Below are 18196 nucleotides of genomic sequence, written 5' to 3'. Positions count from 1 at the left end.
CTGTCTCCTTTCCTTCACTCATTTCTAGGAATGGCTCTAAAGGGACAATCAGCTGGTGAACTTTATAATGAAGATATTGCATCTTGTCAGTCTGATTATTACAGTTTGACAAAAACATTTGTGAGCTGAAGGCCTTTTGTGTTGGACATGTTTCACTAATACAAAAAGAGGTTTTGTATTTTCTGGTAGCCAGGCTGTAAATTTTTACTGAGCACAAATCTGGGCATTTACCAAATACTGCAAACATTCATTCTTTATATTATTACTGACATTAAACCCCAGAATTTGTGTATTTTTAACAGAGCAACAACAAATCCCAAATATGACAATGAGTCATGGAAGTTGGCTTGTCTTATCAGCTCCAGTTACAACAAAACAACCTGGTCAACATAAGTATTATTACAGGAATGACACACAGCTATGAATGCAAGTACCGGTGGCTTTCAGACAGATGGACTTAACCCTCTTTAATGGGGTGTGGCCTCGGGTCAGGTACGGTGGAGGTCGCGTCATGCTGAGCTGGCTCTCGTGCAGCATTAGAAGACCAGCGCTGTATTGCATGGGATGGGGGTGGAAACGGGGCAGTTTGACTGTGGGACTGTAGCAGATGGGCATAGAAGTGAGTGGAACTCATTCCATCTCCTCCGACAGCTGATCTGTGCGCGCGCACAAGAACCACGCATCGATGAGACCCACAAGCTTCTATCTGGGTGCATTTTCTCAAGTTTCTTTGGCGAAGGACAAAACCTGCCCACTTATGTCTAAGTCGTTCAGGTTTTCGTCGATGTGACGTCTGTAGATCTCAAGTGCCACCGCCGCACAGCCATCTGCCCCGTGGGAGTCCCAGCGCCACATGAGTGGGCAATAGGGCTTCAAGAACAGCAAGGTCTGCATGGGTCGCATCTTTTTTGAAGAGGGAAAGGTCACGTCCTGCTGGCTTCCTTTACAAAAAAATTGGAGGGGGAGGGGTTGCTCTCCAGGGCTGCAGCTGCTTAAAGTAAACCCCAAAATCAACAGCTTCATCTTTCACCGGGGCTGGCGGCCATCTCAAGTTCAGCAACAACAAATGTCTACATTTAGTTCTGAATCTCTGAGTCTGCGGTCACAACCGTTTGTATGGAGGAAAACATGCTAGTGTGATTGTCTATGACCTCATGAGAGTGCAGTGAGGATACAGGAATTCAACAACCAGGAGCCCAGACACACACGGCTTTGGGATCAGATTTCCTGGCCTGCATTTCAGTGGCAGAATACACTTTCATTTATTTTCCCATAATTTCTCTAAATGTATATCACACTGAACATTATGAAGTTAATTTAAAAATGAGGATAATGACATACTATGATGCTTAAAAGCAAATGTTACATAAGGATGCCAACTTGAATTCTGGTTTAAACAATAGCATGAAGCTGACAGGTCCGTTCTTAGGAACCATTTCATTTTTTATGTCCAGGCTGATAAATACACGCACAAATGTTCCTTAGCAAAAGGTAAAGGAACCAGATTTTTTGGGGAGACCTGCAGCGAAACTCCTCCAAACAGCAGATAACAGACTATATGTCAACACCCACATGGGTCAAAAAAAGCCAGAGCTGTCAGGGTCAGACACAGGAATGTGCGAGAGGGGCTCTGACAGCACCATGTTCCTTTTTTAAATATTTTAAAACATCTCTCATTAAATAAACAGGCTGGCCTTCAGCACCTGTAGTAACCCACCATCAATATTGAATGAGCACAACAAGTAGTGAGGCCAAAGTAGCGTGTGACCGAGGAAAGACTTCCTTTTCATGCAACACCTGGAGCACAGAGCTACCTGCTTCTGTGGCGCTTCACAAGAAGCGACAAGAGCTTCTGCGACCCAGCGTGATCACTGAGGTCACATGCAAACATTCAAATATCAGAGAAGGTCAATGGAAGCTGCCAGCTTTTTTCAACTCTTTGGTCTACTGGATGTGGTCAAACGTCTAGTTGTGCCTGGATACTGTTAGTTTGCACCTTTCTATACAGCACAAGCTACAGTTTGCTACCAAGGAATTCATTCTTGCACACTTAAATGTTATTCTTGAATGAACTAAGCATACATTACCAAAAGTAGCAAAACAATCTAAACATTACAAGTGAAATTTTTCAATTCTCTACAATCAATCTGACTTTACCAATTTGGTCAGGACCACAACCACATTAAGGTTCTACACAAAGCCCTAACCAAGACCACTGCACATGGCCCTAACCAAGACCACTGCACAAAGCTCTAACCAAGACCACTGCACATGGCTCTAACCAAGACCACTGCACAAAGCTCTAACCAAGACCACTGCACAAAGCCCTAACCAAGACCACTGCACATGGCTCTAAGTAACCAAGACCACTGCACAAAGCTCTAACCAAGACCACTGCACAAAGCTCTAACCAAGACCACTGCACAAAGCTCTAACCAAGACCACTGCACAAAGCTCTAACCAAGACCACTGCACAAAGCTCTAACCAAGACCACTGCACAAAGCCCTAACCAAGACGACTGCACAAAGCCCTAACCAAGACCACTGCACATGGCTCTAACCAAGACCACTGCACAAAGCTCTAACCAAGACCACTGCACATGGCTCTAACCAAGACCACTGCACATGGCTCTAACCAAGACCACTACACAAAGCTCTAACCAAGACCACTGCACAAAGCCCTAACCAAGACCACTGCACATGGCTCTAAGTAACCAAGACCACTGCACAAAGCTCTAACCAAGACCACTGCACAAAGCTCTAACCAAGACCACTGCACAAAGCTCTAACCAAGACCACTGCACAAAACCCTAACCAAGACCACTGCACAAAGCCCTAACCAAGACCACTGCACATGGCTCTAAGTAACCAAGACCACTGCACAAAGCTCTAACCAAGACCACTGCACAAAGCTCTAACCAAGACCACTGCACAAAGCCCTAACCAAGACCACTGCACATGGCTCTAAGTAACCAAGACCACTGCACAAAGCTCTAACCACGACCACTGCACATCGCTCTAACCAAGACCCAGACCACTGCACAAAGCCCTAACCAAGACCACTGCACAAAGCCCTAACCAAGACCACTGCACAAAGCCCTAACCAAGACCACTGCACAAAGCTCTAACCAAGACCACTGCACAAAGCCCTAACCAAGACCACTGCACAAAGCCCTAACCAAGACCACTGCACAAAGCTCTAACCAAGACCACTGCACAAAGCCCTAACCAAGACCACTGCACAAAGCCCTAACCAAGACCACTGCACATGGCTCTAAGTAACCAAGACCACTGCACAAAGCTCTAACCAAGACCACTGCACAAAGCCCTAACCAAGACCACTGCACAAAGCCCTAACCAAGACCACGACCACTGCACATCGCTCTAACCAAGACCCAGACCACTGCACATAGCTCTAACCAAGACCACTGCACAAAGCCCTAACCAAGACCACTGCACAAAGCCCTAACCACGACCACTGCACAAAGCTCTAACCAAGACCCAGACCACTGCACAAAGCCCTAACCAAGACCACTGCACAAAGCCCTAACCAAGACCACTGCACAAAGCCCTAACCAAGACCACTGCACAAAGCTCTAACCAAGACCACTGCACAAAGCCCTAACCAAGACCACTGCACAAAGCCCTAACCAAGACCACTGCACAAAGCTCTAACCAAGACCACTGCACAAAGCCCTAACCAAGACCACTGCACAAAGCCCTAACCAAGACCACTGCACATGGCTCTAAGTAACCAAGACCACTGCACAAAGCTCTAACCAAGACCACTGCACAAAGCCCTAACCAAGACCACTGCACAAAGCCCTAACCAAGACCACGACCACTGCACATCGCTCTAACCAAGACCCAGACCACTGCACATAGGTCTAACCAAAACCACTGCACATGGCTCTAACCAAGACCAAGACCACTGTACAAGAGAAAGTTAAATCTTGCTTAAACCTAAAAAGGTATGTCAAAGTACTCTTGGACAGTGTTTACTATGACTCAACAAAGAGTCTCTAGAATAACAGACAGAAATCTCTACCAGCACAAGCTAACATTAGCGTGTCAAAATAAAATGTCAAGCAGAATTTAGACCAAGGTGGAAGCTCTGATAAGAAAATGAAAATGTGCATGGATCTATTTGTCTGCAACAGGAGGATTTAGAATCGAAGCAGAGAATGAGAGATAATTCCCGCCCATGGCAGTAGCTGCATTACAAACCTGAGCTTTTTAAAACATCAGCTTTTCATCTGCTCCTGATCCGACGCCATTTGAGTAAAGAAATACCCAGGAAACAGTTTGAATCTTAAATTCTATCATACACTTGAAAAAATCCTTAACTGTTTTAGATCTGAATGATGTTCTTAGTTTAGGAAACCATTGGTTAATTATGTGCCAAAGTCATGTCTTGAAAACTAAAGCAAAATATTTAGTCTTATACTACTGAGCTAAACTGCTGGAATTAGATAGATTAGCAGGAACAACAAGCATCCCATAGATGAGCTTTTGCAGATTACAAACAGATGGAAGTTGATGCAAATGTTAGACTGTGGCAGTATTTGAGCCGTAAATGCTTTTCTAAAGTTTCCAGTCTAGCAAACAGATGCTATTGATTTATGCCACAAACAGTCCCTTAAAGTTCACATTAAACACATTAGGCTCCCGAAAATCTAAACATTTGGGTCTTCATGGTCAAATCACAGCGTCCGGGGGCTTTAAAGAAAGATTTCCAGCCGCTCTATGGTTTGACAGACTTTGCTTGAAGTGATGCATTAAATCAGAGCCTGTTGAGGTTTGACCTAAAATGTTAGACTCCAACAAAAACTCTTTCTCTCCCTTCAGAATCAAACTGGGCGAATCTTTTCAAAAATCTTTTTAAGCTAACAGCTTCTGGCAGGAAAAGAATCACAGCACTACAGACATTTTCCACTGCTCCATCAACGGCTGCTGTTTGAAAAAGAAAAAAAAACGTTCCAGACTAACACACCAAGCTGCGAAGCTCTGCCACCGCCTCTCCGCCGCTCTTGTGTTTCCTGTCAGGGTTGTGGTGGAAACGCAGACCGAGAGAAGCGTTCCAGAGAAGACACATCAAAAACCGCCGCCCTCGCTCTTCATCTCACACCCAACTGCTCCTCAAAGAAAGCTATGAGTGGCTGCTCTGCGAGGTGTTGTTTCCAGAAAAAGACCTTTATTTTTGCAGACAATTTTAAGTCTGGAGGAACAAAGATGAGAGAATCAGCAGCCTGCGTGGAGAGTCGGTAGTTCCAGCTCACAGAGCCAGAGGTGAACATGTTCTGCCAGCACACCTCCATCCTGCAGGTCAGGCAGACATGGAAACGTGCTGCTCCACAGAGAGGCCCCCCACAGCCCCGCTCTGCCGCACTCTTACACAACATCTTCACAAACACACATTTGAAGATGTGAAAGTGCAAATGTGGGCCAGCTGTTGTCCTGCCCCCCTCCCCACCCTGACAGAGTCTGCGAAGCCAGCACTGCATCAAGCATGTGAAACAGGACATGAGCTTATACCTCCCCTGGGAGTTCACTTCCTCTGAGCCCCAACCATCACACCCCCACCTCCTAACTGAAACAAGCAGCCCCTTCAGCTGGACGCCAGATACCCTGAGCTGTGGCATTTTCTTTTATTGGGGGGGGGGGGTGCGTTCCTGAAACTGCAGATCTGTAGGACAAATGTGACAAACCCAAACCACATCCATCTAAAGTTTGATACCGTCTCTGTGCTGCAGCCTTTTTTCCACCAAAGCCCCACCACGGCACGGACTGAGCATGTGCAGACGCTTTCAGCATCCCTTCCTAAATACCGTCCTTTCAAAACTCCAACACATTGATTAGCTTCTTCTTCACTTGGTTTCTGACCATCTTCAAAGAAATCATCATCATGTTGTGAGCTTTGATCTCTTTGACATCCCAACCTCCTGGATTTTCCCAAACCGTGCCTTTAACCACGGGACTGCCAGGAAGTGTCTTTATAGACTGAGTAACCGTCGGCATGGAAACAGCAGCTGCAACTGGACCCTACGAAGGAGTGAAAGGCTGCAGATTAGCTAGATGAGGCGTTAAAGTCCCATTTCTGACCAAGTGTCAGTCATATTTTGTTCAGCTTTGGTCTTGTACGTTGAGATGCACCAGCAGAGTGTCTTAGCGGGTAATTTGTCAGCCACACATCAGTGTGTCTGCAACAAACCTCCCCCTGCCAGACAAGCACAAGTGTTAGAGCTCAGTGGGCTAGTGGTATAGCGTCTGCCCTCTGACAAACAGACTGTGGAGGGAGGTTTACGCCACCAAATGGTTTCTGTGACTGCAGCTCACCGCTCCCTCAAACGTGGAGAACAAATGTCCCACACCCTGGTGTGAGACAAGTGACAGGACTCTAACTTTTTACTTTTAAAGAAACAAACAAATCAGTTTAATTCCTTTATGTTTTTAATTCCAGCTCCAACTGAATATGACAAAAGTTTTCTTTTTAGAACTTTAGAAGTTCTGAGTTTTCTGCCAAAAAGGCCCAAATGCCTCAGTGCAGATTTACTGTTCTCCCGTCATTTTATCTGTAGGGGAATCACTTCCTGCAGGACCAGGAAATCTGATTTCCCTCTAAGTTTGCAGCAGTGAAGTCAGAGCTTGCTGCACAGACATACACTTCATTCAAGTCTGGTCAGGAACGCCGTCATGTGACGGAGGAGCTGAGGGAGCGGCAGGTGTGGAATGTAAGCATGGGCTCTAATGAATGAGCATCTATCTGAGCCGCTGTCTGACATCTACATCCCAATCCGTCTTCTGAGCAGAGACGGCCGCCTTCAGTCGGCTCTAACCTGCAGAAACCTGATCCCGTCTGGCGTCTGCAGCAGAAATCTGCAGCTGTGCTCATCTAAACATCCTAACACAGAAACAGACACTCGTCGCCTGTGCCGGCACATGTGCACCAGCCAGAAACCAGAACTGCAGCCACGGCCCTGAGGCCCCCGAAGAGGAGACGCAGCGGGCAGCCTTAGCTCTGAAGCTCAGTTAAGAGTTTTGAAAGAAAAGTCTGCGAGGAGGGAAGTGTGACAATATGACTTCCTTTGTCTGTCTGCATGCGAGACTTCTGCTCTCACTTCTGTCACCGTGACGCAGAGCCGCCTCTCCAGCTACTGAGATGAAAGAGCCCCTGCTCTGCTCCATTCTGATGCATCCACCTGCAGATCCGTCTTTGGGGTCTCAGCGGAGGCAGCTACAGCCGCGACCCAGAAAACCACACAGGATTTTTGATTTGGGCTAAAAAACTGCCTCATTATAATTGAAAGACCACTGAAAAAAATTCAAAAGATGATTTGAGTGGAACTAAAGAAAAAGGAGTGAGACCCCTGCACACCTCCTGACCAAGAGGAGGACCCCCCCTCTGCAGGACTTTTCTCTGCGCATGATAGGACTCCAGCACTCAGCTGCAGAGGGTCTGCCTCCCCCACATGTCCCCCGAGCTTTAAATCAGATGAGAAGAAAAAGCAGAGCTGGAGTGTGTGTGTGTGTGTGGGGGGGGGGGGGGGGGGTCCCCATGTTTACTGAATGCTCCTCTTTGTTGGGATCATATTATGTTTCCTCCACAATGCTCCCAAAGCCTGCCTCATCAGCTCCATTGATGTGGAACAGTTCATGCAAATGGCCACGCTGGCTTTTTCTCCCCCATGGGGGTGTTGTGTGTGTGTGTGTGGGGGGGGGTCCTACATCGGCCACAACTCTAAGCTAACTCACCACCTCACAGACTCATCAGTCCAGAGCTGCCCCCCCCCCCTGACCAACACTAAGTTACACCTGCAGAAATGTCCCTCGTCATCGCCCCCCACCCCCAAGACAACCCCCACTCTCTAGTGTTTACACTTTCCCGAGAGCCATTTGTTGGCAGACGAGCTTCCATCTACTGTTCTGACCAATAAAGGCTGTTTTAAGGCAATCCAAGAGGCAAATAAGTGTTTTATTGCCACCAGGGAGGGGGGCAGCATTACTAACCACCTGATAGATGAGCAAACACTGACTAAGGGGGGAGGCAGGTCTGTCACGACAACTTTTGTCATGTTTTCTGTAGAACGGAGACGTTGAGACGCGCGCGGCTCACCCTGGACGCAGCTTTCCGTTTGTACTTGTTTGCAAAGTCGAACTTCTCCTTGATCTCGTCCAGGATCTGCTCCAGGCGCGCCTTCTCCTCTTTGCCCGTGTAATCCTGACTCAGGAGGATGTACGCCCTCCAGTTCGCGGAGTCGAAGCCCCAGTGGCAAGTCCTGTTCTCCTGCGCCTTGTGGCTGTGCACCACGAACTTGTGCGTCGGGTACATGAGTCTGCAGTCCAAGCACTGGATGCACGCCGCGCTCGGGCTGCCGTACAGCTCCGGCACCAGCAAGCCCTTGCACTTGCCGAAACACTCGTGGTAGACTTTGAAGCTCCTGTCGGTGAGCTGCAGCTCCAGCGCCCCCGCGCCCCCCAGCTCCTTCTTGGCGCGCGGCGGGAAGGCTCCTCCGTAGATCAGGGCGTTGCAGAGCCGCTCGGCGTCCGTCTTGGTGATGAGGCCGCAGGACGGCGCGGAGAACGGCAGGATCCCCATGACTTTGAGGATCTCCAGCTGGTCCGCCGTGCAGCGGGAGCAGTAGATGTGCAGCTCGTCGCACACGGAGTTGATCTGCTGCAGGCTGAAGTCCCGCAGCACCGTGTTGAGGATCTGCGGCAGGCACAGGCGCTTCTCGCCGCCCACCACGAAGCACGAGATGGTCTCGCCCTCCAGCACCGTCTCGCACCTCTCCGTGGAGCGGTCGGACGGAATGAAGAGCGGGCCCGGCATGACGGGCGGCGGCAGATGCTGCAGCGCCGGCTCGGGCTCCTTCCCGTCCTTCTTGAAGAGGAGCTCATGCTGCCACCGGGCGGAAAACGCCGCCGGGCCCCCCAGAGAGATCATGGAGCTGAGGTGGAACTGCTTCAGAGTTTGCTGCAGTCCCGGATGAGGCTGGAAGCTCTGCCGACTTACAGCCTCCATGCTTTCCCTGCAACTTTACTGATCCGCGGAGCTGCTGCTGCTGCTGCTGCTGCTGACCGGGAGTCCCGAAAACGGATCCGTTCCTGAAGCTGGAAAATCCACGGCGTCCCGCAGTGACTCGAACCCACCAGGCGCGTCATCAAACACCCGCTCTGAGGAGAGGAAAGTCCGGGACTCAGAGCGCAGCCGGACCGGCCGCTCCGTCCGTCCGTCGGGCTGCGCGCCGCCTGTGCGCCTCTGAGGCCGGAGAGCAAACTCCGGAGAGCCGCCGAGTTCCGCGCGCCTGCTTCCGCGAGCGCACCTGAAGGGAGGGGGGACAAATCCCGTCTTAGGTTCCTCTGCTGTCGAGGACTGCGCCGATCCGTTGCGTGTGCCCCCGCAGTTCAGTCTGACAGTGCGGGGGGTGAGGTCTGAGAGCAGGCTGCGCGCGCGCCCTCCCTGCGCCGTGCGCGCCCCCGCGCCCCCGCCCCCTCCGTGTTTGTGTCTGGCTCAGTCATTGAATCCCGGCCAGGAATGCGACTGACTCCGCAGGCACGAACGCCCCCCCCCTCCCCCAAGAGGCGCGCACGCGCAGGAGCACACACAGAAGCGTGCGCAGATATCCTCGTGAGGACTTTCACAGTGAAGCTCGCAGGACGTCCCGTTGACTTCTGTCCATTTCCTTATTCTGATTTAAACTTCACGAGCTGACGGCTTGCCCCGCCCTTAGTCACCGCGGTGGGGACCGCTCCGTGGCCCCCCAGGGGGCCGTTGTTTCCATCCTCCACACCCTCAAACCCATGTTCAGGTTCCAGGGACCCTACATCAGTTCTTTGGCTTTTTACCCCTAAACTCAGACTCTTGGTCTTGAAAATGGATTATTTGGACACCCACTCCCCCCTGGACCAGAGAAGAACCACTGATGTTTGATACTTCGCTGAGCGGTGAACACTGGACCACTGGACCACTCTACAAACCAGTAGAGTGGAGTGGAGTAAAGCTGGTCTAGGAAGCCGGAGGTTCCTGTCACCTTGGTCATCAAATGGTTCTAAAGCTGACTAAAGAAACGCTTAGATCAGGTCTAACTCCTCAAGAACTCCTCACCTTTGAGAACCAGGACTAGTGTAAAAACTGAGCAGCAGTTGGAGCAAGCAAGCAAAGCTAAGCTGCAACCCAATCACACACAGACACAAGAAGCCCCCCCCCCCCCCCCCCCCCCCCCGTTCATACACAGTTCACCCTCATCCTTCAAATGTAACCCGCGAGACTTCAACACTTTGAACTTCGGCTCTGTAAGGTCAGGTCCTCTTAAGGTAACAAATTCAAGTACACACATGCAGGGAAAGGGGGGGGGGGGGGGGCTCTGAGCTTCACTCATGGACTGGATATAAAACTGGACTAAGCAGTGGGACATCACCCTCTCCTCTGGCTCCAGCAGAATGAAGCCAATTCAGTCAGCATTCTTCTGTGAAACAGGCGTCGCCTTTTGGAGCCAGACGACAGTGGTTGGTCCGAGTCGGTCTGTCATGTTTCTAGGGCAACTGCTGTCACCAATCAGGAGTAGGCTTGTCTGAAGTCCAAACCCTTCCACTAAAAGCCTGTCAGATCTATTTGTCAATCAAATGTTCAAGGTGGGGGCCAGCGGGCACTGCATACTTTTACTGAGGCATCTGATTGGTCAGTGTATCCCTTGTGCTATCCTAGCCACTTGGGCTAGGGAGTTGGGTCATCTAGACCCACTAGACAGTGCTCTGAACCTTTTTTCTTCAATGATTTGTGATCTTCACTGGTGTCCATGGATTACATGAAATCTTTCCACCTTTATCCACCTTTGTCATGGTAGGGAGAACACGTCAATGGAAGGGGGGGGGTCATCTAAGATAGCACAAGGGTTACAACTTGGATAACTTGCGATCAAGAAAAAAAATTAAGAAAAAAAAAGATGATTGTCATGATTTAAAAATAAATCAAGAATGGTTCTTCTGACTAGTAGATTGACAGAGGACCAGCTGTTTATTTCTCTATAGAAGTCTATGGGATTTTGGCTTCTTGGAGCCACTTCCTGTTTGGAACATCAGGGGGTGGGGTCACTCAGTCCAGTTCTCATATACAGTCAATGGGTTCACTTGAAGTGGAAACGCAGAGCCATACAAGAACAAATGAAGAAACATTTAGATCCTATAGTAATGAACTGTAGTGTCATTACGCTTTATATTCGAAAGAAGAACAATGAAACGAGTATTTTCTCATTTTTTTGTCTTTAACAAAGTCATATTTATGGGAAACTTTGTAACATTTGCTCTTTGAGCAGCAAAAAGACTTTTGAAAAGGATTCAACAGATCAAAGCATGAAATGGGTGGGAGCATGTGTGAATCTAAGGAGGCAGTGATTTCCTCACGCTCTCCCACGGGCCCTGAACGCAGCATCTGGAGGTTTGTGTGTCTGATTCACAGCTGTGCCGAAGAAAGAGGATGGGTGGTGTTCAGCGAGACAGGACAGATTTAGTCCTGGAAGAGGAAACTTGAATTGCACGTCTGACTGCGGTTTGAGCTCCGGCTCCTCTGCTTCAGGGTGTCACAAGAGTTTAGCACGAGGCAGCAAAGCAGCCGGCCCCCACAGACGCTTCATGACAGCGTTCTCATGAAGTCTTGTCAAGGGTTTTGTTCCTGGCAAAGACTCATATATTCATGTTTTCGTGTTCCATTTTGTTTATTCATTTCCACAAATGTGTGACTTCCCCAAACTCAATTCTGAGTGACAAGGGATTTGTTTTAAAGTCACATGACCCCAAAGGGAAAAACATCTCCCTTTGGGGTCATCCAGGGCAAGCAGGGCAGCGGAGAACATGGAGCTCTCCTCCTCTCCTGTGGCGCCCCCCAGTGGTGCAACTGCATCTCTGAAGAAAACGCGGGGTAGAAGGTCACAAGTAAAGAAACTTCAAACAAGAATCTGAAAGGGTTAAAGAAGCCTGTTAGAGAAACACTCTCAGGTCAAAACAACCTGTAGTTTTGGAGTCATTTTCTCTTTAAATACTTTCTGTTGGATCCCGTTGACTTGAATGAGTTCACTGTGGTTCCAAGCCGTAGTGTCAGTTGATTTGTGACCAATCCTTTGTCTCTGTTTGACCCTCGTTTCATGGTTTCAGTTGAAGCTCATTCAGTGAATCATATGAATGTTTCTGCCAGCAGTTTTCCTGTTCTTTCTCCTCTGCGTCTGTCAGAACCAAATCAATAAACGGGCACCTTTCTAATCAGCTTTTGTGCTTTGTTTCCAGTCAAAGGGGTACCTGAAGGGAACAGATGCTGCATTGAAGACATTCTTGATGAAACAGAAAGACATGAGTGTCTCATAAAAGTGTACATAACTTAAGCAAACACGAGGAGTTTGGACCTTGGACCAGTTCTGGCTCCACAGGTAAGAAGATTGCAGGTCTGCTCATTTCCAGCAGTTTGAAATGTGGCAGAAATCTTTGGCTTTCAGGCTTGTTAAGCTGATGGCGACACATTCAGTAATCCAGCCCAGCAACGTTCTGAACAAGTGGGAACTTGTACCTGTCAGAGTTGGAATACTGAGCTGATTATTTCTTTTGTCATAACACTGCTTGTTGGGGAAGTTACGGACAGAAAAACAATTTTAGATCCTGAAAAAAGTGTATTAATCATTTAAAACAAAGCTGTCTTTTCTGACACGCAATAAACAAAACAATCTCTCCAAGAAGCAGGTCTTTTCCCTGTGACAGACGGAGTGATCCCAACTGAAGGTCTGGATGGAATTATCCACAGTTTCTCAGTGTCTGCTTCAAAAATCACATCATAAAAACAAAATGCAAACATCTCACAAATCGCTGCTTGAGAACAACACGATCACAATAACAAACCTAATGTGATCAGAAACAATGAGCAGGACTAACCGCTCACTGTAACCTACAGGCAGTCAGGAGGTTCGTGGAAACTCCATCATGACCAGAACTAAACACCCTACAAACCAAAAACATCAGCTGAACAACATTGGAAGGAATTCTCAGTCGTTCCCAGCTCTTCTTCTTCTGCCACCTGGTCCCTGTTCCAGAAAGCAGGTTATGCTAGTTACCACGGTAAGTTTGAGGCTAAGAAAGTTGATAACCTCAGCTTTCAGTTCCAGAAACAGAGGTATGTTTCAGGATATGTCAGGTTGCCATAGTAACTCATGCTCTGAACATAACCTGGTGTGGAGCAGGTTTAGTTGAAGTTTAGTTTGTTTTCAGAGAGGTGAAGCAGCATGGCGTGTCCATTTGAAGATGATTTAGTGGATGAAGAAGCTCAGATAAAACTTTTTCCACCGTGAGAGGGTGATAAGACCACATATGGATGTTGGAAGTGAACTTATGCAACCCTTGTGCTATCCTAGGCCCTTTACCATTGGGAGTTGGGTCATCTAGACCCACTAGACAGCGCTCTGAACCTTTTTTCTTCAATGATTTGTGATCTTCACTGGTGTCCATGGATTACATGAAATCTTTCCACCTTTATCCACCTTTGTCATTGTAGGGAGAACACGTCAATGGAAGGGGGGGGGTTCATCTAAGATAGCACAAGGGTTTATCCCACCCCTGTTCTACAGTAACCATTTTATCATGTGATTTATCATTATCCGGTTCATAACTTCTATCAGACAGAATTAAGAATCCTGAAATATCAATAAAGCACATGACAAATATGAAGTATTTAATAATTATGTAAAAATAGACATAAGTCTATTTTGGAAATCAGCATAGCAAATGCAGATCATTTATCTAAAATGTATGCAGATTATTTCCTTAGAAAAATCATGACTATGATTAAAAAGAAAACTATATCAGAAAAAATAGACAACACTGTTTCAAAAAATCTTCATAGCACATGCAGATCAAGTATCAAAAACTTTCATCCCCAGATTACCAAAGCTTTGACAAAGAGATGATATCAGAAACCAAAAGGACAGATGGTGGAGGGGTGCACAGTTAGAAGCCAAACACATTCCAGCCTTTTGACCTGTTGCTTCTGGTCTTTGTGTTGGGAGCCAACTGCACCGTGTTCAGTTATCGTCTTTTTTCCCTAACATCGTGTGGTTTTATGATAGGATTCATCTGATCAAGGTCACAGTCACCAGAAGGTCAAGCTTGGCTTTGATTGATTCATTGTGCTGCAGACACACAGCACTCTGCCTGCTTTCCATGGCAGTCAATGAAAGAGACGCAGCGTCTCTTTCATTTGTCGGTTTCTTCTCCTCTCCTTGTTTGACCTTTTCTGTGTTTCAAGAGATGCGTGAGTCCAGCAGAAAGTGATGCACAAGGGCTGCCGCTCAGTGAGCACATGATGGCCGTGACTCACAGTCTTCACCTGCCTCTTCATCACAGGGAACAATCACAGCCGGAATCACTCCTCCAAACAGGCGGTCGGCTGTCAGAGGAATTCATTCAGAACCGCCGCGCATTCAGAGGAAGCGGCTCCTCATGAAAGGGAGCGCAGAGCCGCGCTACGCAGAAATGTCAGGCGTACATGTCTCACGTGTCTGACTTTCCTTTCTTCTCATTTCTGACAGATTTTAGGCACAAACATGTTTGAAAACTGCTGCTGTTCTGTGATCCTGCTTTTCAAGGTGAAAACCCAACATTTAGAGTTTTAGGACGCTGAATGTGTCTCTCTCCATCACAAGTATTTCTGCTGGATTTGACTTAGTATCTACTTTTCTCACAGTTTCAGGAGGATGGTGAACATCTCCGTCAAGTGTTGAAGAACCTAAACCTCACTGAAACTGGAAGGAAAGAGGCAGAAAACGTTTGATTACTGTTCATATAACTCAGCGAAGTCCAGCCCAGGGAACATCAAGCCTTATGCAAGCCTGCCCTCAGAGAGCCTCCTGAACCTGAAAGTGGTAGTCCTCAGCCTCAGAGCAGTCACAAACCCCAGCTGTAGATAACTTCTCACAGTGGTGTTGTGATGCTGAGTCATGTGACACCAAAACACGACTTCATCCTCACAGCCAGATGTTTACCAGGACATGGAGAGAATCCTCTGACCGCAGGAGACAGCAGACTCAGAAGCAGACGTGTTCTGAGCGTTTCTGTGAAGCCCTGAAGGATGGAGCTCACACCGTCAGCCCTCACTCTCCGGCTGCTCCACATGGTCATCTGCGTCACAAACACAGAAGCTCCTGGTGACTCAGATGAAGAAAGCTGAGCTGGAGGAGAACAGCAGATCCTGACACTCCTCCTCACTCCTACCTCCTCCTCACACTCCACATGCAGTCTCTTTATAATGGTCTGGAATGGCACCAGAACCCGTCTGAGGATAGGGATCCAGGACCCCCCCCCCACACACACACACGCACACACACAGCAGGTGGCAGTATGCCCCCCTTTCAATGGTCTCCCATCCACCAATAAATGTAACGTAGAAAAGAAATCTCCTGGAGCTGAGAGTGCGTTCTTATATTACCTACTAAGGTCTGTCCTTAAGCTCTTTGTAGTCTGTAGTTGGGAGAGGGGTGGGGACGTCACTGATGTCAGCACTTCAGAAAATGGCGCCCTGACGGTTTAAGGTACGTCACGTCCAACAAGTGGTTGTAGAAAAATGATTCTCTTTGCTTTTGTTCCAGAGAATCCTTCCTGTCAGCTGTTGGGAGAGGTTCAGCTCCTGCAGAAGATCCCGTTGGTTCTGGAAAGATCCGGCTGTGTTCGGATCACTGAAAATAAACGGGAAGAGCTTCGTATTCCTGAAAACTTTGGTTAAATGTTTGAAAACTACAGCAAACTTTCAGCTGCATTATAATAATGACTCAGCAGGGATTTCTGCTGTATGGTGTAGAGTCAAGTCTTCAGCATGGAAACTTGATCTTTACGGCCTTTTGCTTTCATTACAATCTGTGTATATTAATGAATGACACAACAATCACACAATTAATATAAAACACAACTAACTTCCGGTTTCATCCTGGGTCAGATTCCTGTTTGTCAAATCAAAACGTTGGACTTTGACTTTCCTCTCATAATGAACTTAGCAGCCATCAAATCTTCCCATGAAGGATGAGGCCATGTTCTGCTCTTCAACTCATTCAGTGTTGAAGTTGTTGCTGTTTGGATGACTTGAGGGTTTCTTCGTGCCTCTGGCTGTTTGCAGCATCTTCAGAGATCCTCTTCAGCATCCACTCTCAGAGTTCAGACGCTCCTGTCCGGGTTTGCTGATCCAACAGGTGTGGGCGGAGTCAACTCAACCATGTGACATCTGCTCAGACACCGTGAAGAAAATAAACTACAGTCATGAAAAAGAGAGGCTTTCCAAGAAATCCAGCAGGTTGATGTTGTTTACTGAAAGCAGAAGTCAGTCCCAGCAGGAGGCAGTTTGCCTGATAGGCTACATCTGGATGGATAACATGTTTACTTCCTTGTAATTATGCAGAGAAACGAGGGAGAAGCAAAAGATTTTAAGCAGCTTAGAGGCAAACAGATCGAGGTGTGTTTTATTTTTGACAAAGCAGCGGAAGCTGGAAACGCTTCTATACCCATGTCTGCCTGCTGAATGATGTGCAGTCCAAGAATGTTGGGAAAAGTGCTGCCAAGGCATCTCTGCTGTCGCCATAGCAACAGAGCACAACAGAGCATCACATGGGGAAGCACGACAGGCGGGTGGGTCCTTCCACAGGAGCATAATCCACCATGACGCCCGTCCGTCTGCTCCGTTTTTCTGCTCCTTCACCTCTGTGGTTGAGGCTTTTAAAAGGGTAAACGCTGGATTACTCATTATAGGTAAAAAAAAAAGTTTTCCCACATTGCAGAAGAACATTTCCAGCTTTCTGTGTGAGTTTTCCATTGCATCATTGCAGCCGCTCGCTGTTGGCCCCTCTCTTCTGGCCAAAAGAAAGTCCCCCCAACACCATGATCTCAGTGTTCCCCTGTACGTGCGTCCTTCAAAGGAACACCAGGCTTCACTTTGTAGAATGACGTTCCCGTCTTTGCTGAAGAAAGTCTCTGCAGGTCTGACATAACTCTGCAGGTTAGAAAAAGACAAACTCTCAAACCAGCAAACGGGGAACAGAAAGAGCCGCTCCTCCTGCTCCTAACCCTTTCAGTCTTCACATAAACTTAGCTTTGTTCTTTAGAACCAACTTTTACCAAACCTTTTTGTTTCATGAAGAGGTTTTGTTCACAGAGATGAGCTTTGATCAGAGAAAAGTTTGAGCCAAAAACTGGAAACACTGGAGCTCCTGCAGAAACACAAGTGAACGCTGGAAGATTTCCCCATTGCGTTGGACTTCTCATCCCCTGCGCCCGGCACTGTGAGCCGCTCCACGTTTGACTTCATTTGTCACATATGTATTTGGGATTGTTACAACCTAGCCGGGACGTCACTTCAGTGGGGTATCAAGCGCCAATCTGCTCATGAAGAGGCTTTATTGGAGAGCTGTCTGTGCCCCATACACCGCAGGACTCCGGACAGTCTCAGGTTGGAAGGAAACAGAGAGCGGAGCAATCTCTGCTTTTGAGCCGCACACACGCACACATGCACACATGCACCTCCAACAGCATGGATGTCACTTCAGTTCACAACCCTCTGACTTAAGGTTTCATCCTAAAACTCTCCACTTCCCATGAGCCTTAGGGGCTCAAGGTGGGGATAACCCCCAGGTCGCTACAGTATGTTTATAGAGAGAGGCTGAGATGACATTTAAAACACAATCAATAGTTGATCAATCATTTTGGATTGAAGTTGCAGAGGAAATGTTCCTAATATGCTTGTAAATGTTTAACAAATAAATACAGTTATTAAAAGTGTTTAAGGTCTGTGTAATTAATATGACTGTGATTGAAAGGACTTGAAACATTCAATCACTTGGAGGTGACTGGAGACTGGTGGGGCCTTGACTTAGGACTCGACTTGGACTTGCCTGCTGCTGACTCGGGACTTGAGGACAAGGACTTAGTCCCCTCTCTGCTGCTGTGTTCAGGAGCTGACATCAAAACGGTGCATTGGTTCAGAGACAGTAGGTAGGATTATCTGATAGGGTAGGACATTTGGATAGCTGTCCCTCTGAGCTACAGTTAGGAACATTTCATGAGGACGGATCGTCAGAACTCGGCAGCGTGTCGGTGTCTCGCCCACGAAAACAAACATCCAAACTTTTGCAAAGAGGGATGTGAGTATTGTGAATGAAAGAAAAGTGTTTAGCTGATCACCGCT

The 18196-nt window shown here is 47.8% G+C and overlaps 1 protein-coding gene and 1 long non-coding RNA gene across 4 annotated transcripts in view; one reads left to right on the top strand and one right to left on the bottom strand.

The window, feature by feature from the left end:
- Positions 1–9461, bottom strand: part of ski (SKI proto-oncogene) — a 62287-nt gene extending 52826 nt beyond the window's left edge. The window contains exon 1 of the mRNA XM_023957090.1: positions 8114–9461. Within this exon, the coding sequence (XP_023812858.1) occupies positions 8114–9022 (909 nt within the window). The 5' untranslated portion in view covers positions 9023–9461. The remainder of the gene's footprint in view (positions 1–8113) is intronic.
- The window catches only part of LOC110015396, a 36790-nt gene extending 20014 nt beyond the window's left edge, over positions 1–16776 (top strand). The window contains exons 2-5 of one of the 3 annotated variants that reach the window (XR_002290589.2): positions 12277–12416; positions 12932–13095; positions 14562–14618; positions 14717–16776. This is a non-coding gene — a long non-coding RNA (uncharacterized LOC110015396). Of the gene's footprint in view, positions 1–10213; positions 10315–12276; positions 12417–12931; positions 13096–14561 lie in introns of those variants that run through there. The other 2 variants (XR_002873571.1, XR_002873570.1) reach the window with 2 other exon arrangements.
- The last annotated feature ends 1420 nt before the right edge of the window (positions 16777–18196 follow it).

The sequence above is a fragment of the Oryzias latipes genome, chromosome 7 (assembly GCF_002234675.1).
Source record: "Oryzias latipes chromosome 7, ASM223467v1".
Classification (NCBI taxonomy): Eukaryota; Metazoa; Chordata; class Actinopteri; order Beloniformes; family Adrianichthyidae; genus Oryzias; species Oryzias latipes.
The sequence above is the reverse complement of the archived record's forward strand: the minus strand, read 5'-3'. Positions and strand labels throughout refer to the sequence as shown.